The sequence below is a fragment of the Orbicella faveolata genome, unplaced genomic scaffold, assembly GCF_042242905.1.
Source record: "Orbicella faveolata isolate gen_17 unplaced genomic scaffold, um_ofav_v1 contig_3, whole genome shotgun sequence".
In the NCBI taxonomy this organism is placed as follows: Eukaryota; Metazoa; Cnidaria; class Anthozoa; order Scleractinia; family Merulinidae; genus Orbicella; species Orbicella faveolata.
Window position 1 is genome coordinate 7509416 of NW_028301558.1, and position 15016 is coordinate 7524431.

The 15016-nt window shown below is 37.8% G+C and overlaps 1 protein-coding gene across 1 annotated transcript; it reads right to left on the reverse strand.

Moving 5' to 3' along the window:
- Positions 1-7940: 7940 nt before the first annotated feature.
- LOC110060330 (uncharacterized) lies at positions 7941-14816 on the reverse strand. Its single transcript, XM_020767107.2, has 4 exons — positions 14562-14816; positions 11105-11136; positions 8772-8902; positions 7941-8342 (listed from the first exon to the last, which is right to left on the reverse strand). Exons 3-4 carry the CDS (start codon positions 8853-8855, stop codon positions 7941-7943), a joined length of 486 nt encoding a protein of 161 aa, XP_020622766.2. The 5' UTR covers positions 8856-8902; positions 11105-11136; positions 14562-14816.
- Positions 14817-15016: the final 200 nt, after the last annotated feature.

Here is a 15016-nt window from a genome sequence, read left to right on the forward strand (position 1 = left end):
AGTCGAATCGACAGCATTTTCAACCCACCCTCAAAGCCCAGATGCGCTATATTTACTAAGTCTCGCGCAAATCGATTTCCGGTATGACGAATCGACAGCAAGGGACACGATTCGTCACGATTCGATCGAATCGAGTCGAATCGACAACATTTTCAACCCACCCTCAAATCCCAGATGCGCTATATTTACTAAGTCTCGCGTAAATCGACTTCTGGTATGACGAATTGACAGCAAGGGACACGATTTGTCACGATTCGATCGAATCGAGTCGAATCGACAACATTTTCAACCCACCCTCAAATCCCAGATGCGCTATATTTACTAACTCTCGCGCAAATCGACTTCCGACATGACGAATCGACAGCAAGAGAGACGACTCGTGTCGAATCCATCAAAGAGGGTCCTCGAATCGACATCCGGTTGGTCGAATCGTCAACTTAAAACACGAATCGACTCTAGTTGGGTGTATTGGACAACCCTCGCCTATCATTCGGGACTCCACTCCGATTTTTCTTTCAGGGTTTGCTCCCATAACCTTTGGCTATCCCTAGCCACCACAAGGCAGAGGCTCACAAGGCAGTGGAACTGTAACCCTGGTCAAGGGAGGCTAAGGGTGTACTGACACTTGCCCAAGGTGTCCACCCAGGCTACTGGCTACAGTGATCTTATGTCCCTAGCACTGATTGCCTCTCCCAAGCATTGCGCTGATTATCTTTCCTCAGCACTGATCACTAAACCTTTAAGGATTGTGGAAGTGTGGTGAAAGAAAAGAAAACGTGTTACAATTAAGTGTTAACCGGAAAGTTTATTCATAAATAAAACAGTTATAGCAGCAACAATGATAACGTGTCCTTAAATCGTTGAGCATTACCTTTTTGAATAAAAACAATTGGATTCTCAAATAGAACTTTGATATTCTTTAAACACAGCAAAATGCAACTATGAAAAATACTTCACTCAACTCAGTTATGGGTCCTTAAGGATCCAACAGGTTCTGTTGATGAATGAGTTCTCTCGTGATAACGATTAAAACCTTCCAACTTTTCGTGACAACCTCATTTTTCATTGTGTACTGCATTTAATTAAGAAATGAGTTATAATATTTAGTTGAATAAAACAAAACTATAAGACCTCTAAGCTACTTCGAAGCATCATTCCCGACATTTTTACTGAACTATTTGAAACTAGCTTTTCTATCCTCCACTAGCCAAACGCCATATAGCATCCGTCCTTCTATTTATATACGCTAGTTTCCCATGGATCAGTGCGAGGGTTTTGCGGCCGTTAAAACGGTAGGAATTGCATTTTGCCAAGTCACTTTCAATCACAAAATTGTATGTAGAGCACATATATTTTTTTTAGTGTGTTCTAAATAAGAAGAGGAAATAAAATTATCTGCCATTTCAAGAACACAGTTCTCTAGCTGACTCCACCCCTCGGCAATATTTTCAACGTTATTCTCCCTTAAATATTCAGCTCCTCGACGCCTTTTAAGAGAAGGTGGAGTAGAGAGCGTAGTCTTCCTCTTTTTTTCTTGGCCATTACCTTTTGTGGGAGTATCGATAGTAATTCACCCAAAAAAGCTTGCTTCACGCTCTGAGAGTATTCTACAATACCAGCTGGGATCAGCTTGACATTACAAGTAGATCAATTATTCGCATGGACATTGAGAACAGTGGAAGAATATCCGTTTATAATCCTATTGAAAAAATGATTCCCTTAAATAGAGACAAGTAGAGACAGACACTTAAGGTAATTCCCCTGGAATAAAACTGCACATAGATTTTTGTTCAAACTTTTCCAATGAATATTTATCATATGAGAAATTAAATTATAAAACAAAAAAGGGGGGTGCCCATGCTCGTTAAGGAGCAGTGAGGCATTGAAAATGTCCCATTCTAGTGTTATTTAATGGTTATTACAAGAACGCATTCCAAGTTATTGTAAACTCTTTGTGAGCCCAGACTCATGAAAACACGCCTCAAACTACAGTCAGCTGTAGCTATTTTGCCAGCTATTTTGACAGACAGCTGAATCGTTGTTAAAATATTGGAACAAAATTGCTTGTCACGGCTATCAGACTGCAAAATAGGACAGAGCAGGTGCTATTTTTCTTATTTATTCAATTTTCAAACATAGAAATCTGATCAGTCTTTCCTCAGCCAAAGCTAATGATTAATTGATTAATTAATTAAAAGGACTGGAAAAAATTGGGGGTGTCCGAGCTCGTTAGTGACCTATAGCCATTTTTCAACTGACAGAACACAATATCAAGGCAAATCCGCCATGTTTTCAATTGTTATGTTTTGAATGCTGTTTTTGCATTCGCTTTCACATGCACCCAGTCCTTTCAAACTTATTACATGTAATAACGGATGATTAAATAGTGTTTTGCTATCATCTCTGTTAAAACTTTGGGCTTTAGTCTTGAATTATAAATGCCCAAACAAATGTGTTTTTACTGTTTGTGTGGCTTTATTTGTGATTTTCTTGAATTTTCTTCGGTGAAATCTTCCAAAATTTTTACAACAAATCGCTTCCAGCGGGTACGAATTTTAAACATGAGAAAAAGTAGGGTTTGTAAATGCAGTTGTTTCGATTTTTTCAAATTTATGTCTTTTACCGCTGCAAGAAATCTGGTCTTATAGATTTCCCTGAAAAACGAGCTCCGACTAAAGTAAAATATTTGCTACCAATCTGCCAAATTTTACGGAATTTCACCGAAGGAAACGCGAGAAAATTCACTGTCAGTTTTGCTTTTTGTGCTCGTGTTGACGTCAGAAAATATCCAAAAACACTGACGTTTTTCTTCGAGCGCGCGCAGATTACTTGAGCTTTCGTCCTCAGCGCGCGTGCGATCGTAAAGCTATAGGGAGCCACCTTAAGCTTACCTTTCGACTATTCGAATCGCCCGCCATTTTAAATTTGATCCACACACTTCAACGGTGATTGACAAATGAGCCTAGGTCTTTTTAGTTATATAGTACGCCTTTGTGTTTAAGTCCATCATAGGTCATTGTTAGGTTTCCCCATCAAATTCAGCGGTAGTCCGTTACCCATTTATAGTTCCGCGTTGACAGACGCACTGTAAAAGTTAAGTGTCTTGCCTTAGAACACAACGCTTGAACCCGGACCATTTGAGTCTTTTCGTGGGAAGTTTGGAGAGCACTAGACTTGCGCTTCTTTCATGCACTCCAAACTTCCAGAGTGCAGCCACTAAACAAGTAGATTATGAGCTCGAGATTTTAATAAGCGCGAAGCCCGAATTACACACTGAAAGGGACTAAAGAACGCGAAGGAGCGGAGTTCATTTTTTATGGCCCATAACCGCTACACGCGTTCTATTTAAAGATTACATGTGCTCGAGATCTCTATCGAGTAATCTACATCTACATATTTGAGTTGGCAGAAAAAACAAAAGGCAACCGAAAACTGCATGTGGATGCCGGTAGTGATAGGCAGATTTAAATTATTAGGAAATTCAAAGTCCAAAAAACACCTTTAGGTTGGAGAGCATTACATGTGTAAAAAAAAAAAAAAAAAAAAAAAAAAAAAGACTACGACCTACTAAGTAAACATCAACACTTTAATTGATGAACTCAAGTACAATGGATTGTAATTATTGATAATTTTTACAAAATTTGGTTTTTAACGGAAGCAACTTCAAATTATACAAGATGAATTATTTGATGACACCTCGTTTTCTGAACAACCTTGCCCTTGACAAGAGATTAATATTTTTACAGTATGCGGAAGGCAAGCTAAGAGAATTCTGGCATCCACTTCAGAAACAAAGTATTAAATTTAGAATCGCTCAATATTTCTGAAACATATGGAGTACTTTCAAAGGGTTTCAATATAATTTGTGCGGACTTTTATTGACGTCGGAGTTAGAGCACGAATATGTTCAACGTAAGCGGAGAAACATCGAGTTTTTGTAATATACCCAAGGTTGAAAATGTCTTGAACTACAAAGCTGAAATAATACTTGAAATTGCTTGGCATTTCTAAAAAAGATCTACCATTCAAGGAAGAATTGAACGAGTTATTCCGTGGAAATTCCCACCTATTTAAAAATGCAGGGATGCTCGTAGTACCTTTCAGGGGTTAAAAAGAGGTTTTGGAGCCAATAAGGGTGTTCAGCCTCGAAAGGTGCACAGCGGGAGTTTTTGCGGTAGCTTTAAGGGTATCGAGCTGTAGAAAGTTGACTGGAGGTAATGTATTGTTTTTAAATGTATAAAATTGGTACCTCTTAGGCAGTTCTTTTCAAAATTAAATTAAATTAGGGACAGAAGGTCACTGCTAGAGACAGATAATCAGTGCCAGGGACAGATATACATACATACATACTTTATTTGCAACTCCCCAAAGGGGCTTTTCAGTTACAAAACGAATAAAAAAAGATAAAAATACGTCAATTAAAATGAATAAACAAACTGGGAAAGGAGTCTAAAATTAATTACAGTATTAAAGATTTAAAAAAGATATATCAGTGTTAGGGAAAGATGAACATTGTTAGGGACATCATCAGTACTAGGGACAGATGATCGGTGCTAGCGACAGATGATCAATGATGGGACACTGATGATCACTTTTAGGGACAGATGATCACTGTTAGGGACAGATGACCAAAGTTAGGGACAGATAATCAGTGATAGGGACAGATGATCAGTGCTAGGGACAGATGATCAAAATTAGGGACAGATGATCACTGTTAGGGACAAATGATCAGTGCCAGGGACAAATTATCAGTGCTAGAGAACACAGATGATCAGTGCTACAGACAGATGATCAGTACCAGGGACAGATGATCACCGTTAGGGACAGATGATCTGTGCTAGAGACGGATGATCAGTAATAGGGACAGATGATCGCTGTTAAGAACAGATGATCACTGTTAGGGACAGATGATCTGTGCTAGAGACGGATGATCAGTACTAAGGACAGATGATCACTGTTAGGAACAGATGATCAGTTTTAGGGACGGATAATCAGTGCTAGGGACAGAAGATCAGTGCTAGGGACAAATGATCACTGTTAGGGATAGCTGATCTGTGCTAGGGATAGATGATGAGTGCTGGGGACCGATGATCACTGTTAGGGACAGATAATCAGTGTTAGGGACAAATGATCAGTACTAGGGACAGAAGATCAGTGCTAGGGACAGCTGATCAGTGATAGGGACAGGTGATTACTGCTAGGGACAGACAATTAGTGCTAGGGACACACAATCAGTGCTAGGGACAGACGATCGGTGATAGGAACAGATGATCAGTGATAGGGACAGACAATCACTGTTAGGGACAGATGATCTGTGCTAGGGACAGCTGATCAATGATAGGGACAGGTGAATAGTGATAGGGACAGGCAATCAGTGCTAGGGACAGTTGATCAGTGCTAGGGACAGCTGATTAATGATAGGGACAGATGATCCGTGCTACGGAGACACAATTAGTGCTAGGGACAGATGATCAGTACTAGGGACAGATGATCAGTGCTAGGGGTAGCTGATCAGTGATAGGGACAGGTGAATAGTGCTAGGGACAGATGATCAGTGATAGAGACAGACAATCACTGATAGGGACAGGTGAATAGTGCTAGAGACAGATGATAAGTAGTAGGGACAGAAGATCATTGTTAATCACTTCAGTGTAGTCTACATGAAGTATAATACTGTAATGTAGTTTACATGAAGTAGAATACTCGGTGCACCTATGGCATTCACCCGTGAAGTATATACCCAAAAACCGGACTCGACATTGTCAATGACATGCTACCCACTCTAGAGTACGTAGGAAATTTACCCTTTCAGGTGAGGGCTGCATGGGTCAAAGAAAATAAAAATCAAAGTACGCAGCTTCTAGGCTTTTGTCGATTGTGCTTGCAAAACTGGCATATTATGCTCTTAGCACTGCTCAAAATTTTTGGAAATTTGCCCGAATTATGCTTGTTTCTCTAAATTATGCTCCGCGCATCAAAATTATGCTACTTGCTTTTCAAGCAAAATAAAGACAGAACAGGGCGAATAAAGACAAAAGAAAGAATAACATCGCTGGGAACCGCCGTTTTCTACATTTCTAAGCATCCTGGCTTGATTTCATATTAAGGTGACTCAAAACAATAATATTTCCATGAAACGCCTAGATTCTAGCGCGCACTTCAGCACGTGGCATCACGTTATTACTCGAGAGGTCGTGAGATAGCGCGCGAGATTAAAGTTTTTAAAAATCAAAACAAACATGTCAGCGCGACGCCTACTTCGTAAAACTTCGTTTCCACCAAGTTCAGTAAGTTGTTTGCGTTATCAGTTACTTTTTACCTTCGAAAACAGCCATGCTCTAGGCAATTTCAAAGGAAAAACATTCTTTTAACCATTATACTGGAACGTAAACGAAAATTGGGACTGTTGATGTTGCGATCGATCTCATAAAAACAACAGCGGGAAAAAAAAATATTCTTTAGGTTTTCTTCGTTCTTTCTACTTGGCCAGTCTCACCTTCGGGATTTTAGGAACTCTTCTTCTACCACTTATACTGCTAACGAAAACAGCGAAAACAAACAAACAAAAAAACCCGCTGTATTCGCGGATCTATTGATCTATTCGCGTAGAATTGCGGGCTTTACTGACCATCTTTACGCGTGCGCAAGGGCCGATCTTGCAAAGTTGAGATTTTAATTTGCGTGTAGAACGCGCGCAAGAAACTCGTTCAACAACAAGGTAATATCTCAAAAGCTGATCCGGTGACCCTTCTTTTTTAACGCAAAAATTTATTCAAAACCAAAACCGGAATGCTGTGCGAAATTGTAAAAAAAAAAAAAAAAAAAAAAAAAAAAAAAAAAAAAACAAAACAATTGTGGAGTGGAATTCCTCCAACTTGGAAATTTCCATTTTTTTTTTTTTTTTGAATTTAAGCAAAATCTACTCTACAGAATTTTTTATCAGTTTTCCTGTCTCTTCTTCTATGGGTAAGAAAAAGATTTTTGGAGAAAGAAATGGGGTCACCGACTTACATTTTAAGATAGAAGCAATTGATGGTAAAAATTGGGTCAAGTTTGTTGCTATGCAACAGAAAAGTGCAACCTTAATTTATGACTTAAACACAATGAAAGGTACAGTGAAAAGTTACCATAAAAGAATTGTAGAGCCATTCAGAACAGTTCAGTTCCAAGGCTGAAAAATCGCACCTAGTTCTATAGTCTAAAAAAAAACAACAGAAAACTGTTTTGAGCCACCTCCATTTCCGTTATTTCTTGACTCTTCAAGAAAATAGTGAAATCCAAGATAGCGGATCCAAGATGGCGAGTCAAATGATGTCACAATTAACAAACATGGTATCACCTTGTAGAGCAAGCTCGGGGCTATCTAATCTATTTAAATGTATTCATTTGTGCCTTAACAGAACGAAAACCTATTATATGGGAGGGGTTCCATCAACCAGCACCTCCCCCACCCCCCGACCCCTTGTACAGTTGTACTACGGTGGGGATATGAATTGGGTTAATTCACTCTTAATCACAGTTTTGATAAACGCTTCCAAGAGACTGAAGGTCTCTGTATTAAATTGTAAGCTGCTGATTTATGTGAACTGGAACTTGGAAAGTGCTGGGATGGACGACGAGGACGCCATCTGAGATCTTTATGCTCAGACAGCTCACTACAGAGCCTTGTGCATGAGGCCTAAGACCAAGAACAAGGCGACCGGAACAAAACAGTAACAGAAGTTTTAAAAACAGAACAAGTAAAAAGAAGTATATTCGAAACGAAATTACATCATTTAGTAAAGGAAAAAAAAGCCAGATTATGCTAGCAGTGCTAAATTTACATAAAGGCTAAATATCATGCTCGATTTGCTAAATTATGCCAAACATTGTGCTAGCACAATCGACAAAAGCCTACGTACAGCTTACGACCTGTTCAACAATTAAATTCTATCCCATAGTTATAGTAATGACAAATGACAGAACTTTGTTGAATACATTATGCACTCACGCCGTGAATCACTTGCCTGGATCACACCTGAGTCTTCGCCGTCGCCCTTTTTCCAGGTACATTCTTTCCAGTTTATGTGCGAAGGAAGCCGAGGCGATTCTGGAATTCCACTCTCGCCTTTCTCCCCTCGCTGTCCCTTTTGCCCGGCGGGGCCGTGGGCTCCAGACTCTCCCTTATCTCCTTTCTTTCCTTCTGCACCAGCTGGTCCCTGGGACCCAGTCTTCCCCGGGCTGCCCTGGTCTCCTTTGGCTCCGTCACGTCCATCACGGCCAGGTGCCCCAGGGGAGCCCGGCATGCCATGCATACCAGGAATGCTATTTGTCCCCGGTTGTCCACCGTAACACATTGAGACCTGTCTCAGAAGAAAGATCAACACCTTGAGTTCTGTAAAGGTCCCGGCTATAATAAAGTGACAGGAAGTATCTTGATGTAAGTTTTCGTAAATTTAGTCAACAGCAATGATCGATGTTTAGAAGCGATGATATCATCTGTGCTATCGTAAATACTCTTTCTCTTTGGCCATCCTAGCTTAATAAGAAATAACACACGAACTGCGGTGACAAGCATGACAATAAAACGCATTTTGGAAAATAGAATTAATTGACGTATGTCGAAACATACGAAACGTCAAGTTAATTAATTTTGTCTTCCAAAATGCGTTTTATTGCAATGTTTGTCACCGCAGACTGTGTGTTATTTCTTATCATCTGCACTATTCTCGTTCTTCCTTCCTTTTTTTTCCCTTTAATTTAATTCACACACCAAAGAGGGAGCTACTCACTTTCTTGTCACATGGTTTGCTGCTGACATTATTGGCGGTCGCAGAGGCCAGGGTTATCAACACAAAAAGCAGTAGGAACAACATGATCGGCAAGTTCTCTATGCGAGGTTTTCCCTTTAATATCGTTTAGCCTGTAGAGATAAATGTCAGAAAAGTAAAACAAGAATGGTCACGGCGACACTCAAAGTTCATACTGTGCCTTCTAGAAAACTTGTTTAGTCAGCTATTCTACTGTTTCTCAGTTTTCCTACATTTTCCTTTCTTATCGTTCTGAGTTAATATCAATGCTTGAAAATTAGCGCAGAAATGGTTTTTACTCGGGTGGAGGCCATGAAAATGAATAAAGTTCTTAATCTAATCGCCAATAACAAAATAAAACCGTGACGCCTACATTTATATTATTGGTTTTATTGCACAAGAGATGCTGAGTACTAGTGACTGTCGAGAGCTGCTTTAGCTGTTACGAGCGCTCAGTTTGGTTCCGTGTTGCTTTTCTTTCAGCCAAACAGGAGTGAAGTATTCAGCAAGTCGATCAGAGACTTTGCAACATTAAATTCAATGAAGTTGTAAAACAAAAAGTAAGAATTACGCTAGAAAGAAATGATTCTTCGATTCGTTTTAGTGTTAACTAACCCAGGGAAGGCTAAAAAAAAAAAAAAGAAAGAAAAATGACTGTACAGCTTAGTCGATTGAGTGCTTACCTTCCATTGTGGCAGCAATCATCTGAATGAAAATGATACTGCTATCAGTGTATCATTTTATCTTGTTAGCCGACAAATGAAGATTCATGCTGAAACACGTTTACTAGCAAATTACGTTTAAACGAACTCTCGTTGGTCAGATCATTTCTAGACTGACCAATGACGCGGAATCTGACATTAATGTCAATTTGTTTTGTGTTGGCAAGTTTCACGTTAAATCTTGTTTTAGAACAGCTGTGTACGTGTTGTGGACCAAAACGAAAATATGAAATGCGCAACGACAACGAGCCAACTTTCTCCATTTTTGAGTAACAGGTTTCGTGAAAATGCATCTAAAGATGATTTAGACTTTTGCCTAGAACGTTTTCAACGGTAATAATACGTTTAATGAGCAGATGGCGATAATCTTGGCTTCAGTGAATTTTTGAAGCGTTTGTTCCAATCCTTTCTTTAAGGCGTTGGGACGTCTTTCATTTTTCTTGCGTTTATGACACTTGGACAAATTTAACACGGTCTTAGAACCTTGTTTTTAGTCATTTATTTACTATTGAAATATATCTGCCACACCGTCAGCGCATTGGCAGCCTTCTCTCGTCGCATGAATGAACAAGGTTACAGGTATATATGAAAACGTGTGCCGATACTGTCAAAAAGTTCTTATCCAACATTTACAAACTCAACAGTGACGAAAAGGCTTACGTTTATATCACTTAACACTTTCTTTTTTTCCTAAGGATCCTTTTTGAATTAGAAACCCAACTGTATTGATGGTAAAAACGTACACAAATTATCCAGACAATTCTAATTTAACTTGCTTTTTAAACACAAATCGTTACAAATCGAGTGATTTTAAGGAACGAGTAGGATTGCAAAATGACAACACTAAAAGGTAACCTCGTGGAGATAGCCCGACACTTTCATTAACGCATTGCCGAACACAAGTATTCGGCTATCGGAAAACATCTTTTAGAAGTGCACGGTGACGAAAACTTCGATTTTCCCATGCATTTTTTTATTAGTTACAACTCTATTTCTGTTTTCGAGTACTTTGATCACATATCAAAAAATCATTATTCGACGATGAGCTAAGTTTTTATTAGAGCAAAATTAAGAATCTATATGTAAACACTTGCTCCGATCTTTTGCTAAATATTGGTAGCCACTTTTCTTCAAAGCCATAAAAACTAGTGATACAACATTGTTATGTACTAACATTGTTGAAAGGAAACACGACTTCAGTGGGATAGATTTTATACACAGATTTTTCTTTTGCAGTAAAGACATATCGTTCAACGAACATATTACAGCCAAATGATCAGTCAACGATTAAACTGATGCGTTTAACCTTGAAATATAAGTAGCGTCACTGATAAGATTTTAGTCCCATTTTGTATCAAATAATAAAACCGATTTTTTAAGAAGCGTTGATACTAAGCTGATGAGCGCAACTGCAAAAGGCTGTCTCATTTGAAACTTGTAAAATTCCTTTAATCTTAGTTTTTGTATTGTTTTTTCCGCCAGGACGAAAGCTAAAAGGTACTGATAATTTATATTACGCTGGTTTTGGAGAAATGAATTAAAAGCTAAAACATGATTGCTCTAGGGAGACGTGCAATGAATGAAATCACTTACCTTTGAAGCAACTCAGTGCCAGTGTGTGAAAGCTAAACAGGGGAGAGAAGAACGATTGTTAGATTGAACAAGGAAAGAATCAAAAAAATAATCAACTTACATCTTAAACTTATACAGTCCTTTCTCCTCTCCGTTCAGAACTAAACTGAACTCCTTGTTTGTTAGTAAGGCAAACTTTGTTGCTTTGTTTGTCGGTGTGAGATTCGCGTAAGAACAAGTTTGTGAAACGGCATACATAGCAACAGTCTAATGTACATTTTCACAAGCAAAGCTATTCGCTAAAAAAGTTTGCTTTCTGCTTTCTCTCCAGTGAGAACACGTGTTATAATTTTACGTTTCGCTCAGCCAATTTATTTGTCTATAGTTCTTTTTTTCACGAATGAGTTGTTCTTGTTTTCCTTTGTTTATTGGATAAAATTCCATTATAGTTTTTTTCAGCCACAGGCAACTTAACTGTAATCAAAAAATTCGGATAATAAAAAGAACCCTTCTTTTTACACTGTACTCCGAAGTTAAGTCCTGAAATAATAAAAGGTTTTAACACGTACTTCTGAAATGAATCAAAGTCCAAATACAGACTCTGCATAATTATCAAATTCTCTCTGTTTCTCGTACGTCTGTTCTACTCTAAAATGAAATACATTATCAAATCCTGAAGGAAGCGCAGTTCTTGTTCCAAAGTTAAAATTAAGATGAGTGTTTTATTATAGAAGTAGAACGTCTTTGTGTTTAATCTTGGCTCACTGAAGTGTACACAATGTTTATCACAGACGTTTTGCTCAAACTTACGAATTGTGTTTCTGTTGAGTTTAGTGTACTTTACGATTAGATTGTTTTCTTCGTGCTAAAATGAGACTGTCTGGTAATTGAATCGTAGTTTTATGCAGTCCGCGCTATTTTTAAGGTCTCAATGAGGACTCTGGGAGTTCTTTTAAATTTATTTTTCAGAATGTTTCTCAGCCTATGAATCAATTTTGAAGATCTCAGATCTCAGCTATCAGTTAATAAACACGTCATTTCTCTGCTAACAGTTAAAATTTACAAATGATCAATTCAACCTATATTGTTCAAGACAGCAAAAATGTGAACGGTAACGATAAGGTAACGAAACGAATTGACAACGGAAAAATATTTATAACGGAAACATATTTTTCTTTTTAGACAAAACAATAACCTGACCACTCTAAAGATATTCAAGGAGAGTCCTAAAACATTTGAAATGAGTCTATTTATGAACATTATTTTACTCTTATTGATATATTTAAAATCTCATACTGTTTAATTATCCGTCGTTGTTAGAACTCGCCAATTAATTTACCCAAAATCGAGTGATCTAATGTTTCATTATGTTTACCCTGGCTATGGTTTATGGTACGAATTTAAAGTTTTTTCCCATTTTCTGTAAATCTGGTGACGTACTATTTTTGAAAAATTGGTGCAGGCTTCTCAGTTAACTCTAGATCATTTACCTTTGAATAAACTCGGCCTCTAGGTCGTCTGAGCGTGAACACAAAGCTAAACAGTAGAGCAGAGAAATTAACGTTTGATTTAATATTGAAACCTTTGAGAAAATTTAAGAATATTTAATACAATTGCAAACTTACACCGTTAAATTCTCCAAGCAAGAAAATAAATTCTCCAAGGAGTTCTCTTTCCTTGACTTACTGACCACACTGTTTGTTACTTCCCTTATTTGTTTGGTAAAATTTTCCTCAGAACAAGTTTGTGAAACAATGGATTTGTTATGTACACTTATTTATCTTTTTAACAAAAATGTTATTCGTTATTCATGTAGAACGGTTTGTTTAGTCGTGGACTTGTCCAATAGGATGAAGGTTTTTATTAGCTCCTGCTGTAATGGAATGTCAAACAAACCAAAACGATGGATCACTTCTTCTCTTTTTTAATGATACGAAAAACTCATTGAATCCTTTTTCTTTAACAAATACCGCTACCTTAAAATAAAGGCCAACAAAATATTATCTCAAAAATGCAAAACATTCCATATACTTACGTTGCAAATGTCAGCCCAGAAGCTTAGGATTATAGAGATGATCTAATTAGCTGCTCTCCTCAATTCCTGCTAAAGTGTGTTGCCTTCGTTGCGCCCTTAACGGCATAAAAAAACTGTTCATGGTATAATTGCATTCGATTTACATTTGAAAACAGATCTAAAAAACACTTAATATGAGTCATCTTATTGCGCTGTACATGAGGAAATCAGTAATGGTTAATCAGCCGCAAACGTAGAAACGCGCTAGTGCAGTCACTTGTGACCATCAATTTTTTTCCAAAGCTCAATTTTGTTCTGTCGCTATGGAAAAAATGTAGCAAACGCTACACGTTCGTCATTAAGTTTCTCTTCTTATTAAAGAATTGAATGAGACAAATCAGATACAGAGAGTATAAAATTCTATATTTCTCAATGTCTTTCAGATAGAAAAAACGACATCACAGCCCATATAGACCTTCAATTCGTTTGCCTGAATCACGAAAATGGCTGTGATTTAGAGACGAAAACTGCACTGATAATGTCAACAAAGGCTGTTGTCAACAACATGGTATGCGCATTTTTAAATATATACTGATGTACATCAAAATCTGCTGTGGAATACAGTTCAACTCAGTTCAAACTTTAATTTAGTATCTAACTTCAAGAATAACTGAACACAATGTTGACAACGCTGTGATAAGTCGAAATTGGATTGTTATTTGGTATTTAACAAATAAAGAAGCCTAAGCCGTGTATTACACTGTGATAAGACACGACGGACATTTGAGAACAGCAGGGAAATGTAGAAAAAACGAGCCGCAAGCTACACGGCTTAGGCTTCTTCATTTGTATAGATTTTACACGCCGCGAGTAGAAACAGCGAAGCACACAGATCGACAAATTGACGCAGTTTAATACCACTGAAGTGCTACATACCTCTTCTTAAAAACGTTTTGCTGCTTCGCAGAGAACTGCATCACAAATTTCTTCCAACAAAATGTTTTCCGCCTTCTCTAACAAAAATGTTGACTAGAGATAATGTGGCGAAAGACAATAAAACACGCTTTCTCTATGTTTTATGCTCTGATAAAACATGGATTTTTGATCAATCAGAGCGCGCGAGAGGTCCTATCTATATTGTAATACTGTCTGATAACTATAGGTTAACTTGCTTTGAATGGGAAGAAAGGTCTCGCTAAAAGTAGTCAATTTACAAACGAAAACCGAAACAAAAAACGAGGCTAAACGCGGCTGACATGTAGAAAAAAAACGAAGTTTAACGCATGAGGAAATGCATACAAAGGTTCAGTTTGTTTTATTAGTGTGTGAAATCGTGGTTCGGTGTTTATGACGAATTGAATTATGAATTGTTTGAACACCAACTCACGAAGCTAGTATTTACTGACTCGGAGAAGAAACGGAAAAGCACTTAAACGAAAAATAAACGAGCGACACCGATCTTACCTGTAAACACTTCCTGAAGTCTTTTGTTCTTTGATATGGATACATCGACCGCACAGTTGAAAACATTTTCTTCATATTGAAACCTCGAACTAGAATCTTGTCCCTACCAGTTCGCCATTGAACATGAATCCATTGTTTTGAATAGCTTTAGTTCCGTCCCGACACTACTGCCAAAATTGAATGCCGCAATATTTCTTCGTTTGATCCAATGAAGGATAAGATTTTTGGCTTTGTGTGGTTTCCTAGCCTCAAAACGTCAAGTTATTGGAATATCGAGACTAGGTTACAATAATCAACAATGAAATTTGTTTGCTTTAACTGATGTCGATCTTACTCTTTATTATTATGCAGTTTCAACTATTTGTTTTGTGCTTTGGTATTGTGAATACTGAAATGTTAATAACAAAACAATCCATATACCTGAGCAAACTTCCGTCAGAGTGACGTCAGAATTG